Source organism: Asterias amurensis, chromosome 3 (assembly GCF_032118995.1).
Source record: "Asterias amurensis chromosome 3, ASM3211899v1".
In the NCBI taxonomy this organism is placed as follows: domain Eukaryota; kingdom Metazoa; phylum Echinodermata; class Asteroidea; order Forcipulatida; family Asteriidae; genus Asterias; species Asterias amurensis.
In genome coordinates, this window is record NC_092650.1 from 26,636,327 (window position 1) to 26,649,218 (window position 12,892).

General features: G+C 40.6%; 1 protein-coding gene across 1 annotated transcript; it reads left to right on the top strand.

Annotated features, from left to right (window-relative positions):
- Nucleotides 1–626: 626 nt before the first annotated feature.
- On the top strand, nt 627–12,740 carry LOC139935400 (NFX1-type zinc finger-containing protein 1-like). The gene is made up of 3 exons (XM_071929965.1): nt 627–723; nt 2,625–3,126; nt 3,394–12,740. The coding sequence occupies exons 2-3, from the start codon at nt 2,627–2,629 to the stop codon at nt 9,359–9,361; spliced, it is 6,468 nt and encodes a 2,155-aa protein (XP_071786066.1). The 5' UTR covers nt 627–723; nt 2,625–2,626; the 3' UTR covers nt 9,362–12,740.
- The last annotated feature ends 152 nt before the right edge of the window (nt 12,741–12,892 follow it).

The following is a 12,892-nucleotide window of genomic DNA, read 5'->3' on the forward strand; positions in this document are numbered from 1 at the left end:
TCAACATCTTTGAAAAATATAAGCTTAAAGGTGAGGCTAAACAAACTATTTATTGAAAAGTAAATTGTCATTAAAATACTAACCTAACCTATATGTATTTGACCTGGAAACAACCTGTCATAACCAGTACGTTTTTACTTGGTAAAGAATAGACGATGTGACCTGTGACATCACATGTTTACACAAGAGCCACAGAGCCTGGACTTTCTGCAGGCATGATTTGTACACAGCTCAATGGAAGAAAACATAAAATCTTATATTTTATGGAGATTGCACTGTCTAAATCTTATCAACTTTTGATATGATGAAAGGGGCACATCTCAAAACTTGTCCAGCTTTTACTTTCAAAACTCTTAGTTATGTGAAATTATGACACAAAATGTCAAATTTCCCAAAGTACCAATGTAGTAAAGTGCCTACCAGAATGCTTCAAGAATGTACAAGGTCACACTTATTGTAAACAAGGTTCACATGGACTATAGGCGGATGAATAACTCATTGTGTCAAACGGTGCTCAGGTCCGTCGGTCCGGTGTGTGGGCGTGTTAAAAAGTGAAAAGGTTTTTACTTTTGGCCCTGTCATAACTGCTCTCTGATTGGTATCACTATGGGCATACTGTCATGAGACTCGCGTTTTATAAACAACTATTTGCTTCAGCCGATTCAAGTTGTACAGTTTGAAACAGTTTGATAAGGTCTGCAACCAACCCGACGGCAGCTACAGGTATGTTAACTTCCTTTTGTCTCTTCCCACGAATGTTAAACTTAAATACTGATATGTTGTATGGCATAAGTCTTATGTTGTAAATACCAATGATTGCTTTTGATGTGAACCCAAAAAAAACGTATTGCATTGAAAGTTTTTGAGGACATTTTCATATGTAAACTGGGGTTGATTTCTCAAAGAGTTAGGACTAGTCCTAACTTTGGACTAGCTACCATTTGTAAAAACAACTTAAGGCTAATCCTATAATTTAGGACGTCATGAGAGTAACTCGTCATAACCCCAAAAGACTTGTCTCAACTCTTTGTGAAATCCACTGTTTTATACCGAAAACAAATGTTCCTCAATTACTCGTTCAGTTTCGTTAAGCGACCCTTCTAAGTTCTATCCTCAGACGGGTTCGATTGTCGTTGTCTATATGAAACCTTTAGGCAGTTACTTATGGTCCCTTATCTTAAGTTATAAATTATTTTAGTTTAGGGTAGTGTACAATAGTTCTGCGTTTTCGAAGTGTAAAAACATATTAATGAACACCAACAAAAATTACAAGTGTTTTTATTTATTTGGTTGTTGTTGCTTAAAGGCAGTGGACACTATTGGTAATTACTCAAAATAATTGTTAGCATAAAAACTTACTTGGTAACAAGCAATGGATGACTGTTGATAGTATAAAACATTGTGAGACACGGCTCACTCTGAAGTAACGTAGTTTTCGAGACCTCAGAATTAGATTTTGAGGTCCCGAAATCAAGCATCTGAAAGCACACAACTTCCATTATTATCTCGCAACTTCGACGACCAAAAAACTGAGTTCGAATTTTCACAGGTGTCGTATTTTGTGCAAAGAGAAGACTGGTCTTTGACAATTACCAAAGGTGTCCAGTGTCTTTAACCACTGTCTTTAAACACAATATGAAACCAACTTTGCTATGAGGTAGATACTTTTTTCTAATTTCTGAATGCTTCAATGTAAGCACAATTTTTGCACTTGTTTGGAAAATATTTTTCTGTTTTTACTACTTTGTTCATTGTCGGTTGCCTTTTTTGCCCAAATGGCCGCCCGTAGTTAACGCAGGCATTGCAACAAATCGGGAAATCCCCGCGAATGAGAAATCAACTGGGTTTTTGAAGGTTGGGGGTTCACATTATTATGATAGCTACCAACCAGGGCCCCATTTTATAGAGCTGCTTAAGCACAAAAAGATGCTAAGCACAACAAAAATATGCTAACAAGAATTACCAGCCAAACTTCAATGAATGGCACATGTTATAGGCCATACCATTGTAATTGGTCTTTGACTGTGGTTGGGTTTTTGGTGTGGTCGGGGTAAAGCAATTGGGGGTTTTATTGTGGGAGAAACGGTGGTAGGGGTATAGGGGTTTCTAAAATGTGTTCTCACCTAGATGATGCATAAACATTATAAGTTTATTGAAAAATACCATACGGCATACTGAATGTGTAAGGAAGAGATGGCAGGCTGAGATTTTCTAAAACTGTACTGTCAGTGTTTTAAGGGACTGTCACCATGTACACGGACTAGCCGGTGATGGGATGGGGAGGGAAGTGGGAATTGTTTACTTTTGTTTAAAAGATGGCACCTGTTGATTACAAATCAATACCAGAAGTCGGAATGAATTTCCAGTCAACTGTAATCTTATAGGCGTCTTCTGTATATTCACATTTTGCGTGGTGTCCGGACATGTGGATGATGCGGCCAGAGATGCGGTTGGTACCCGCTGTCAGTTTGCTATAGTATATAAATGCAATACAATGACCGAGGATAGCAGCACTGAAGCGGTTTCAGTCGCGTCTATTATTATTTACCTTTTGTCAAAAGATATTTAATTTTAAATTCCTTACTCCAGTAGAATATTTGTTTTATATTGTCCCTGTTCTATAGTTATGGATCCCGACACAGATTCAGATGAATCTACCGGTCCATCAGTCGACGACCAAGAACACAAACAGTCGGGAACCCGACGCGTTCCTCCTTTTAGCCGCAAAACCGGTTCATTGGGTCCAGAAACAAGACATGAACGATCCCTTAACGACAAAGTGTCTCGAGGTGTTTTTGGCGGACAGTCCTACAGGAATAACAGGAATAACTTAACGTGGACTCGATCAAGTAATCACAGCGCTGCTCCGGCTGCTGGCTCCTGGAGGAACATCAACAAGGAAGCAAGTGGAGGTGCTCGGCCCAAGGAAAGCAATACGTCTTGGAGGAGAAACAACTTAGAGAAAGAAGATGCCTCAAAGACTCAAATAGGCCGTCAGGAAACGCTAAACTGGCGACGTGGTAATAGAGCAGAGCGTCAGGGAGAAGGGACAACGGAACAGCCAAGGGCCACTTCTACGGTCAGTCGTGACTTCTTCAGACGGCCAGGTAAACCGATGAACAGCAGGTAAGTTCATAATAGAAACATTTATCAACCTAGTCATTTATTTTTAGTATTGCAAACAAAATAATACTCCGTTATCAAAGAAATGCATTTCAAGCGAGCAAACGTTTGAAAGAAATGTTGTTGCCTATTTTCGACAACTAGCTGAAAGTGCTATATTAACATTAATATTTTACCATTCAAATACTAGGGCAGAATCTTCATCAAACAAAACAAATATCCGTAAGCAAATTCAATATTCGAAAAATGTTTTTATTGTTTCAGTTCCAGTGGTGCAACAACCTCGAGCCCGAACAGTCCTCCAACCCCTGTAGAAGAAACTAAATGGCGTCGAGGACAGAGCGACTTTTGTTCGGGTTCAGGGAAATACACAGGTCAAGTTCAAGTAAAGCAGACCCCCAAGACGCCCTCAATGTCAGAGGAAGAACTCAAGACACTGCTGACGGCCAGTCCACAAGAAGTTCTCTCCAAGCTTCTGAGCAGAAAACACGAATGGTTGGCACTTTTAAATCTAGACTCATTCAATGGTAATATAATGACGTTAATACTCCGTGTTTTGTCGTGTATTTGTGATTTAAGTGTAGATCCAAAAGTAAAGCAAGATGTTTATATGGTATTCAGTATGATAGAGTCTGAAGGGTTTCTCAGTAAACATTTGACGAGATACTTAGTAGGTTTGTCCACACAAAACCCACACGATCATGACAGTGGACATGGTGCAACCCTTGCAAACAACATCAGATTGATTTTTAAATTACTGAAAGTATTCCTTGAACACAAGCCAATTATTTGTGGTGAAATGGGCGTGGTTCTGATTCTTCTCGAGAAGGCTGTTTCCCTGGTAGATTGTACTGACATCGATCACGAAGGTCAGAATTACATGATCCAGGTACAGAAATTGAAGAAGTGCTATCATTCTGTCGCCGAGTCAGGTCAAACAAAACAAAAAATAGAGAACAAGCCACAAGTTAACTTCAGAGATATCAAAATATTCCCTACCAACTCAGAGATTTGGGAACCAACAAAGCCATTCTTACGAAAGAACATCATAAAGGGAAGGTATCAAGATGTGGAGCATTATCTTGATGTGCAGTTTAGGTTGCTGAGAGAGGACTTTGTGGCACCGCTACGGGAAGGTATCATAGAGTTTCTCTCTGTGACAAACAGTCGCCATCAAGATATTCGGGTGTACCGCAATGTCACCATTCAAAGTAAGAAGATGGGGAGACGTAGTCTTCAGTACACCCTGGAGTTTGATGTCAAGAGTCTCAGACGGATCAACTGGGAAAACCGTTTGATATACGGTTCATTTGTCTGTCTTTCAAAAGACAACTTCAAGAGCTTGTTATGTGCGTTTGTGGCAGATAGGAAAACGGAGGACTTGGAAAAAGGTCTTGTTGATGTTTGTTTTCTTACCGAGTCTAGTAACACGCCTACCGGTACCTTTGTCATGGTTGAATCAGTTGCTTTCTTTGAAGCCTATCGACATGTCTTACTAGGGCTACAACGGATGAATAGCGACAATTTCCCTTTTGAAAGGTACATTGTGAATGTTTCATCTAATGTTAGGTCACCTAAGTATCTGAGCGAAGACTACTCTGATGTGTATGACCTACGACCATTGGTTGTTGAAACTGATCAGGTCTTTCAAGATGAGGGTCTGACTGAAACCTTTATAAATGCAGCCTTCGTGTCGATTTTAGATCCACAAAGTTGGCCGACTGCAGAGGCCTTACATCTTGATGAGTCACAGAAGGCAGCTGTGCAGGCAGCGTTGACGAAGGAGTTTGCCATCATCCAAGGTCCACCAGGAACGGGGAAGACTTACATTGGTCTCAAGATCATCGAAATACTTCTGTACAATACACCTACAACTCCAGATGCGTCTCCAATTCTTGTGGTGTGCTACACAAACCATGCTCTGGATCAGTTTCTGGAGGGAATTCTAAACTTTGGTGAGGAGAACCTAGTTCGTGTTGGAGGCCGAAGCAAAAGTGAAGTGCTTGAGTCTCGAAATCTGTCCTATCTAAAACGACATCTAGATCGCTCTTCTAAGAGCATGCAGCACAGGGAAGTACTTGGAGAAACCGAAGCGAGTTTACACGAAACAAAATCAGCAATTCATTGTACACTTCTAAAAGTGGCTTTTGCTAAAACGATCATAATTCAAGTCGAGAAGCTAAACACTGTCATGAGCGACAAACATCAACAAAGTTTTCAAAAGAATAAGAAGAGACCTGAGGATCCAACAACAAACCTTCTGAACTGGCTAAGTGTGGTTGATATCGATCATGAAAGTGATAGCTCAGATTCAAATGAAGAAAAAGATGAACTTATTGACGTAGAGGATGAAAGTGCACGGATACAACATGAACGCCGAATCGATGATGAAGATGACTCGAGAGTTTCCGAAGAACAGCGAAAGCAAAATGAGCTTTCTGTATTGAGACAAAATGCAGCGTACAGCACTGAATGTAAGAAACGCTGTGGTTCAAATCTGGAGACCACCCCGAAAGAAGAACTTAAGAAGGACGAGATGATGTCTGATAGAGAAGCTTCTAGAGTCACAAATGTATGGAGTCTGACGTTAAGCGATCGTTGGCGGCTTTACAGACTCTGGGTTAAGAAGTACATTGAAGAGCAGGAGGAGATGCTGACGGATTACCGCATAAGTTATGACAGCCTTTCAAAGGAATATGAAGCTATAAAGGCGAGCGTAGATTTAGAAGTTCTCTCAAAGGCAAGAGTGATTGGAATGACGACAACAGGTGCGGCCAGATGTCAGTCGATGTTACAGCTTCTTGGTCCTCGTATTGTGATAGCGGAAGAGGCTGCTGAAGTTCTTGAAGCTCATATAATCACCGCTCTGACTGCAAAATGTCAACATCTCATTCTGATTGGAGATCATCAGCAGCTGAAACCAAACCCAACAGTCTATCGCCTGGCCAAGGGCTTCAACTTGGATACTTCTTTGTTTGAACGAATGGTCAACAACGGCGTGCCTTGTCAAACACTGACAAATCAGCATCGTATGCGTCCCGAAATCTCAAAACTCATGAAGAAACATTTTTATAAGAATCTTCATGATGACGAATCAGTGAAGGATTTCGAGAACATCAAAGGAGTGGCACATAACATCTTTTTCATTGATCACAATCAGTTTGAAGATAAAACAGGCCACGAAGACAAAACAAAATCCAACCAGTATGAAGCCGAGGTCCTTGTTGAATTGTGTAGGTACTTGTTACATCAAGGATACCGGCCCACACAGATTACCATTCTAACCACTTACTCAGGGCAACTCCCCAGCTTCAACAAACGTATGGATAAGGACACCTTCGAGGGAGTTCGGGTGTCTGTGGTTGACAATTTCCAGGGAGAAGAAAATGACATCATACTTTTGTCTTTGGTTCGAAGCAACGAAGAGGGCTCCATCGGGTTCCTGAAGACCTCAAACCGTGTTTGTGTGGCCTTGTCTAGAGCTCGCATGGGTTTCTACTGTATTGGCAACGCCAACATCCTGAGAAAGTCTTCTATCTGGAGTGGCATACTAAGAACCCTTGAAGATGATAAAAATATCAGCTCCTCGCTTCCATTGGTTTGCCAGAATCATGCAGTAGTAACAACGGTAGCTTCGGCCAGAGATTTCAAGGAGAAGGTTCAAGACGGAGGTTGTGGCGAGCCATGTGGATACAGGCTTCCATGTAATCACATATGCAAATTACACTGCCATCCCTTTGATTTATACCACGAAAAGTACGAATGTAAAGAGCCCTGTTCAAAAATGTGTCGAAGGAAACACATGTGTCCTCTAAAATGCCACTTAAAATGCGAACCGTGCTCGAGAAATCTACAGAAACTGATGCCAAAGTGTTGTCATGTTAATCAGGTTGAATGTGAGATGTTTGACTCAGTTACTTGTACCGAACCATGTCCTAGATCACTGCAATGTGGCCATCCATGTGAGAATGCGTGCGGAGATTCGTGTCCTACTTGTAATGTCGAGGTTTCTAAATCGATGCCAGAGTGTGGTCATGTTATCCAGGTTCAATGTAGTCGGTTTGAGTCAATCACTTGTACAGAACCATGTCCTAGAACACTGTCATGTGGACATGCATGTAAAAGGGCGTGTGGTGCTGAATGCACTACTTACTGTACTGTCAAGGTCTCTAAACACGTTACCAAGTGTGGCCATGACGTCCTGATGGATTGTGCTAAGAACCCCGACTCCACGCCGCGTCATCTATGTGAGAAGTTATTGGAATGTGGCCATCGTTGCTCTCGGTACTGCGGTATGTACTGTACAAGGGAAAAATTAGATGACGCCAAGATTATGCAGCATGTGCAGTACAACAGTTTTGAAGCATTTTGCAAAGAGAAGTGTGAGCGGTCATTACCTTGCGGCCATCCCTGTCCTAATAATTGTGGCGAACCCTGCCCAAAGGAAACAGTGGACCCAACCTATGGTGAAAACATAAAGCGTCACAAAAAAGTTCATGGTCGTTATGTTGTCATCAAACTGTTTATGGTGTGTACCCAAATCACAAATAAAAAGCTTACTGGGTGTGATCATACTGTAGCAGTGCCATGTCATGCTGATACTGCGTCATTAACTTGCAAAGAGACCTGCAACAAAGAGTTATCATGTGGTCATCGATGCAAAGACAAATGTGGCGTCCCCTGCAAATGCAAACTGAGAGTCAACAGAAAGCTGCCATCTTGTGAACATTCTGCTCGGCTCCCTTGCTACCAAGATGTCAACTCCTATCAATGTGTGAAGAAATGTCAGAAAATGTTACCATGTGGCCATTCATGTTCCAATAAATGTTGTGAACCCTGCCCGGCGGATGGCGAAGACGACCCAACAGAGAGCACTCGAAAGAAGAACGAAACTTACTGTGACTGGGATGATGATGGCAACAGCTCGTCTGAACAAGATGACATCTATGTCAGAAAATGCCAACAGTTTGTGAACAAAAAGATACCTTTTTGCGGTCACGTCATAGAAAGTCCATGCTATAAAAGCGTTGAATCACTGGTATGCCCGAAGCCCTGTGAGAAGATTCTTTCATGTGGTCATCAATGCGAGAACAAATGTGGGGAGCCGTGTCCGAACGAAGAATGTACATCCAGTGACGATGAAGAGGAAATGAATGAAAACGAATTTGTAAAACAGAAATGTCAAGTCACCGTATACAAGCAGCTACCTGAGTGTTTCCATTTTATGAATCTTCCGTGCTACAAGAAAGCTGGGTCCGCTGAATGTTCAAATCCATGTGAGAAGATAATGAAGTGTGGTCATAAATGCCCAAATGAATGTGGTGAGACGTGTCTTGGGTCAGAACAGTGTGACGAGTGTGTGGAAAAGACCCTTCCGCCATGCGGTCATGTTATCAAATTGCCATGCTGGGAAGCATCTGATTGTACAGCTATCACTAGTTGCCAGGAACCGTGCATTCATGTACTTCGTTGTGGTCACAAATGTCCCGGTTCATGTGGTTCGTGCACAGGACCTGGTAGAACACATACATTCTGCAATAAAAATTGTGGCGCTCTTCTTCTTTGTGGACATAGGTGCTCAGAATTGTGCGGACATGACGTCTGTTCAACTCACAAATTTTGCAACAAGTCGCCAAGGGGATTTCCTCAAATATCTACGCAGAGTCTCAAATGTAAGCATCAGCGCAAAACACATACCACTTCCTGTAACCTTCCATGCATCCAAAGACTTCGTTGCAATCATTTCTGTCTTGGTGTTTGTGGTGAACCCTGTCCACCTGTTTGTCGTATCTGTCACAAACAGTTTATCGCTGACAAATATCCTCCGGGACCCATCCGTCCGAAGGAAACGTTCATATACCTTGAAGACTGTAGACATCTTTGTGAAACACAGTTTCTTGATGAAATGTTTGCAGGTTTCCAGACCTCTGGAACAGGCTGTGTGCAGATCCAACCAGCCCTGTGCCCTAAATGCCAGACACCAATCCGTACATGTCCACGTTATGAAGACGTCCTTCAGACAATCAGAGAGTCAGTGGATATAGCCAGAGAGAAATGTAACGAAGACCGATTTGTTAAGCTTTCTTTTGCTGTTGGTGGGTGGATGAGGTGTCCGGAAGGTCATGTGTTCTGTCAAGACAAAGCATCAGATGATTTAGAAGATTGCGTACTTTGCCCTGATTGCTTTTCTGACTGTCAATCAGAATCTTCAAGTGATGACATGGAATACTTTGAATGAGAACGAATACCGACACCATGGGAAGCAGATGTTTTAAAGCCTCAGTGGAATGGCAGGACTGTATTTAGGAAGTTCTCAGTAACAAATCAAACGCTAAATATCGGAGACTTGGAAACATTGGGTTACTATTTGTGGCGTATACTTTCTTTCTCACTATTGCATTTATTTAGATTTTGATAGCCGTTAAACTCATCAATAGACCTTATGCATTGACGTCATCCAGCCGCCATCTTAGAGGTAAAACGGTGACGAAACAATCGAAACGCACAGATTTGTACGCGCGGCGCACAGAATTGGCCAATGAACAACCTCCTTTTGACCTCTATAGGCGAGGGCAATCTACTGAAATGACGTCAAGTGAATGAGGTCTATGAAGGATGATTTTATGTTGTTATTTAGCTCAGATCTTGAGCTCTTTTCTATAGTTAAGATTAACGTAATTGGTTCAAATAAGGTTAGCCTTCATCTTGATTTAAATATAATTAATAGCTCTAACTGGAGCAACACTCAATGCGAAAGTAGAGAGTGGGGCACTAATCGCAATGTAAAGGTAACGCGTGGTATGGTTGTACAACGAAGGTCATATACATTATGTAAATAATGTTATTGTTACATTGGCTATTCATCGTAAGATCACTTTGCAAAAATAGGTATTATACAATACAAGAACTTGTATCGAGAAGTTATAGGTGAAACTTTTGCATTATTTGTTTACAAAACAAGGACATTTTTAAAAGTTTAACACAACATCGAAAGGATTACCCATTAGTCTATTGAACTGATTAAAGAGAAAACTAATACCTACGGAAATAGCTTTGTAAGTAGGCCCACAGTGTCTTTATTTTTCTTTGATGACATTCCAAGTCTGTAAATACTAATCATTTTAAAGTGTATGCTTTGTGTAAACCTTAATGTCAGCCTCTTTAGTCGCCATCCAATTCAAAACCTCTCACGCCTTTTGGCACAAAATCCTCTCACCTCGATTACTGCAACAGTCTCTACATTAATCATCCTCAAGCCAACATTGCTCCCCTCCAACGAATACTGAACTTAGCTGTTCGTCTGGTTTCTCGCACAAATAAGTCTGATCACGTCACTCCCTATCTGCGCTGTTTAATACACTGGCTCACTTACTCACTCACTCAGTCGACCCAAGTTATCTCGTAGCCTCATGTTTGAGTCGGGCTCGATTTGTGACACGCCACGCAACTCTATCCTGCATACAACTGATTAACTCTTCCTTGTTGTTAACCCAAAGCCCCTAAATATATCTCAGAATTACTTAATCCCAAAAAAACAACCTACGTCTCGTACTGGAATTCAATACTGGTCCCCTGCACTCGCTAATAGTAAAGCGCGCCTTCTCAAACTATTGCCACACCCACTCTCTGATGGAACAACCTTCCTATATACACCCGTGCCTCCACTACACTGGACTATTTAAAGATTGATCTCATAACCCACTTATTTAGATATATCTAAACTTGTCACAGTTGCATCTATTTCATCCGACTTATAATTGTCTTTTTTTTTGTTATCGTACACTTTATGGTATTTACTTAGTGTATTTAATTGCTTTTATGTTTACGCGCTTAGAAACCCTGTATTTGTATTAAGCGCCATATAAATGCATGTTATTATTAGAAGTATGAAAAGAAGCGCCTTGTTATGAATAACACGAGAATAATAAGGCCTTTTTGAAAAGCAGAATATTAGAAGAAACACATACTTTTGTACTTAAAATATTTGTTTTCATATGTAAATAGGGCACTTTGTATACAATTTACATGGAATGTAATTTCAGTTCTAATTTCAAAACATTGTCTGCTTCTTAATAAGCTATTCATAAATACCTCAGACAGTTTCGCTCTTCCTATTGGTGGAGAGCGCGCCACGTGGGGGTGTTCAAACGGTTAAAAATGACCGGCAGGAGCTCTGTTTATTACCGGTTGTTTTCGGATACTACGCGCAAGGCTTGGTGCAAGACGTTTCTTGTTACGGGGATGCGGGCGCTGTCGGTGAATTGGCCGCGCTGTGTGTGAAAGGAAAACGAGAACGTCTTGCCCCAAGACTACACGCGCACGAACGGATCCGGAAACTGTCGTCTCAGTCATAACAATGCAACACACGGCAAACAGAGCTTAAGCACGTCGGAAACGGATGTTTTACAGAGTTTCTTTATTACGCCTTTTTAACCAAAAAGGCATTTATGATTGGGAATAAAAGAGTAGTGACTTGTTCTTAAACGGCCGTTTAAAACCTTGCAGGGTCGTTGCCGTGCGATAAAGGCCCTCGACTTCGGCGTGGGCCTTAATTATACGGCAGCGACACGGTTAAGAACTCGTCGCTACCCTTTTATTCCCTTAGTGTTTCATTGAATGAACCTTATAGTTTGGGTTTTCGTTTTATCGAGGGTTACAACAAAGTTTGGGTTTAGAAACATTTTAAATCGAGTTTGTAGCAATTCTTACTTTAGCAGATTTTTTTTCAGTTTTCGTTAAAGGAACTTTACAGAATTGGCAAGAAAATAAATCGTGAAGATCACAGATTTACATAAACTCACACGGTCTATCGAGATGGTAGAAAACATCCCTTGAAATATTTTGGTCTGAAATGCCAAACTTGGTGAGAAATAGATACAACTAGGTTCCCGTTTGAAGTTTATCTCTCAGTGAGCGATAACAGGCAAAGTTTATCTCTCAGTGAGCGTTTTTTTGTGCATTGTTGTTTTTATTTGATGTCATGCAATGTGTAATCGGTTTTCACTTGTTTTCTTGTGACGCAGATGGCCGATCGATCTCAAACTTTTACTTACGATCGATCGAAAACGATTTATTTGTATGGTTGATTAAAAAAAAAAGTGTTAGCACTGTATACTCAATACTTTCCCGAGTCCTGTGAAAAAATATCACAGGCATGTTACTCGGTGGGATTCGAACCCACGACCCTTGCAATTCTAGAGCAGTGTCTTACCAACTAAAAAAAAAAAAAAAAAAACTTAAAAAACTAAATTAATATTCTTTATCCCCGATGCAAATTTAACATCTATTAAATAAAAAGTGCTTACACTGCCAGCAACTGTTTTGTTAGCAAAAACCAATTCTGTATTGTTCCTTTAAAGTTATTTAAATTATTATTAACAAACAATTATTATTAACAAACATTAGTTATACAATTTGTTTTAGAACAAACTATTTTGTATTAACTCACAATAACATACCTTTGCAGATGCAATTTTTTTTGTCAGTCGTCATTTTAAGTCAAGTCTGTGACCTTAAGTTGTTATACATCTTTATTAAGAGTATGCCTCTTTATTAAGTGTATCTTTATGTGTCACGAGAGGCCGCGATAATAGGCAAATGAAAAAAAAACCATAAGGCACTGGAAACGGTTGTTACTCAATTTATTATGAACGAGCAACGGAGAACTGGTGTAAGTACATGTTTAATAACACATTGTGAGAAACGACTCCCTTTGAAATACAGAGTTATTTTAGAAAGAGGTATTTTCTCAATAAAACATTTGAATCTG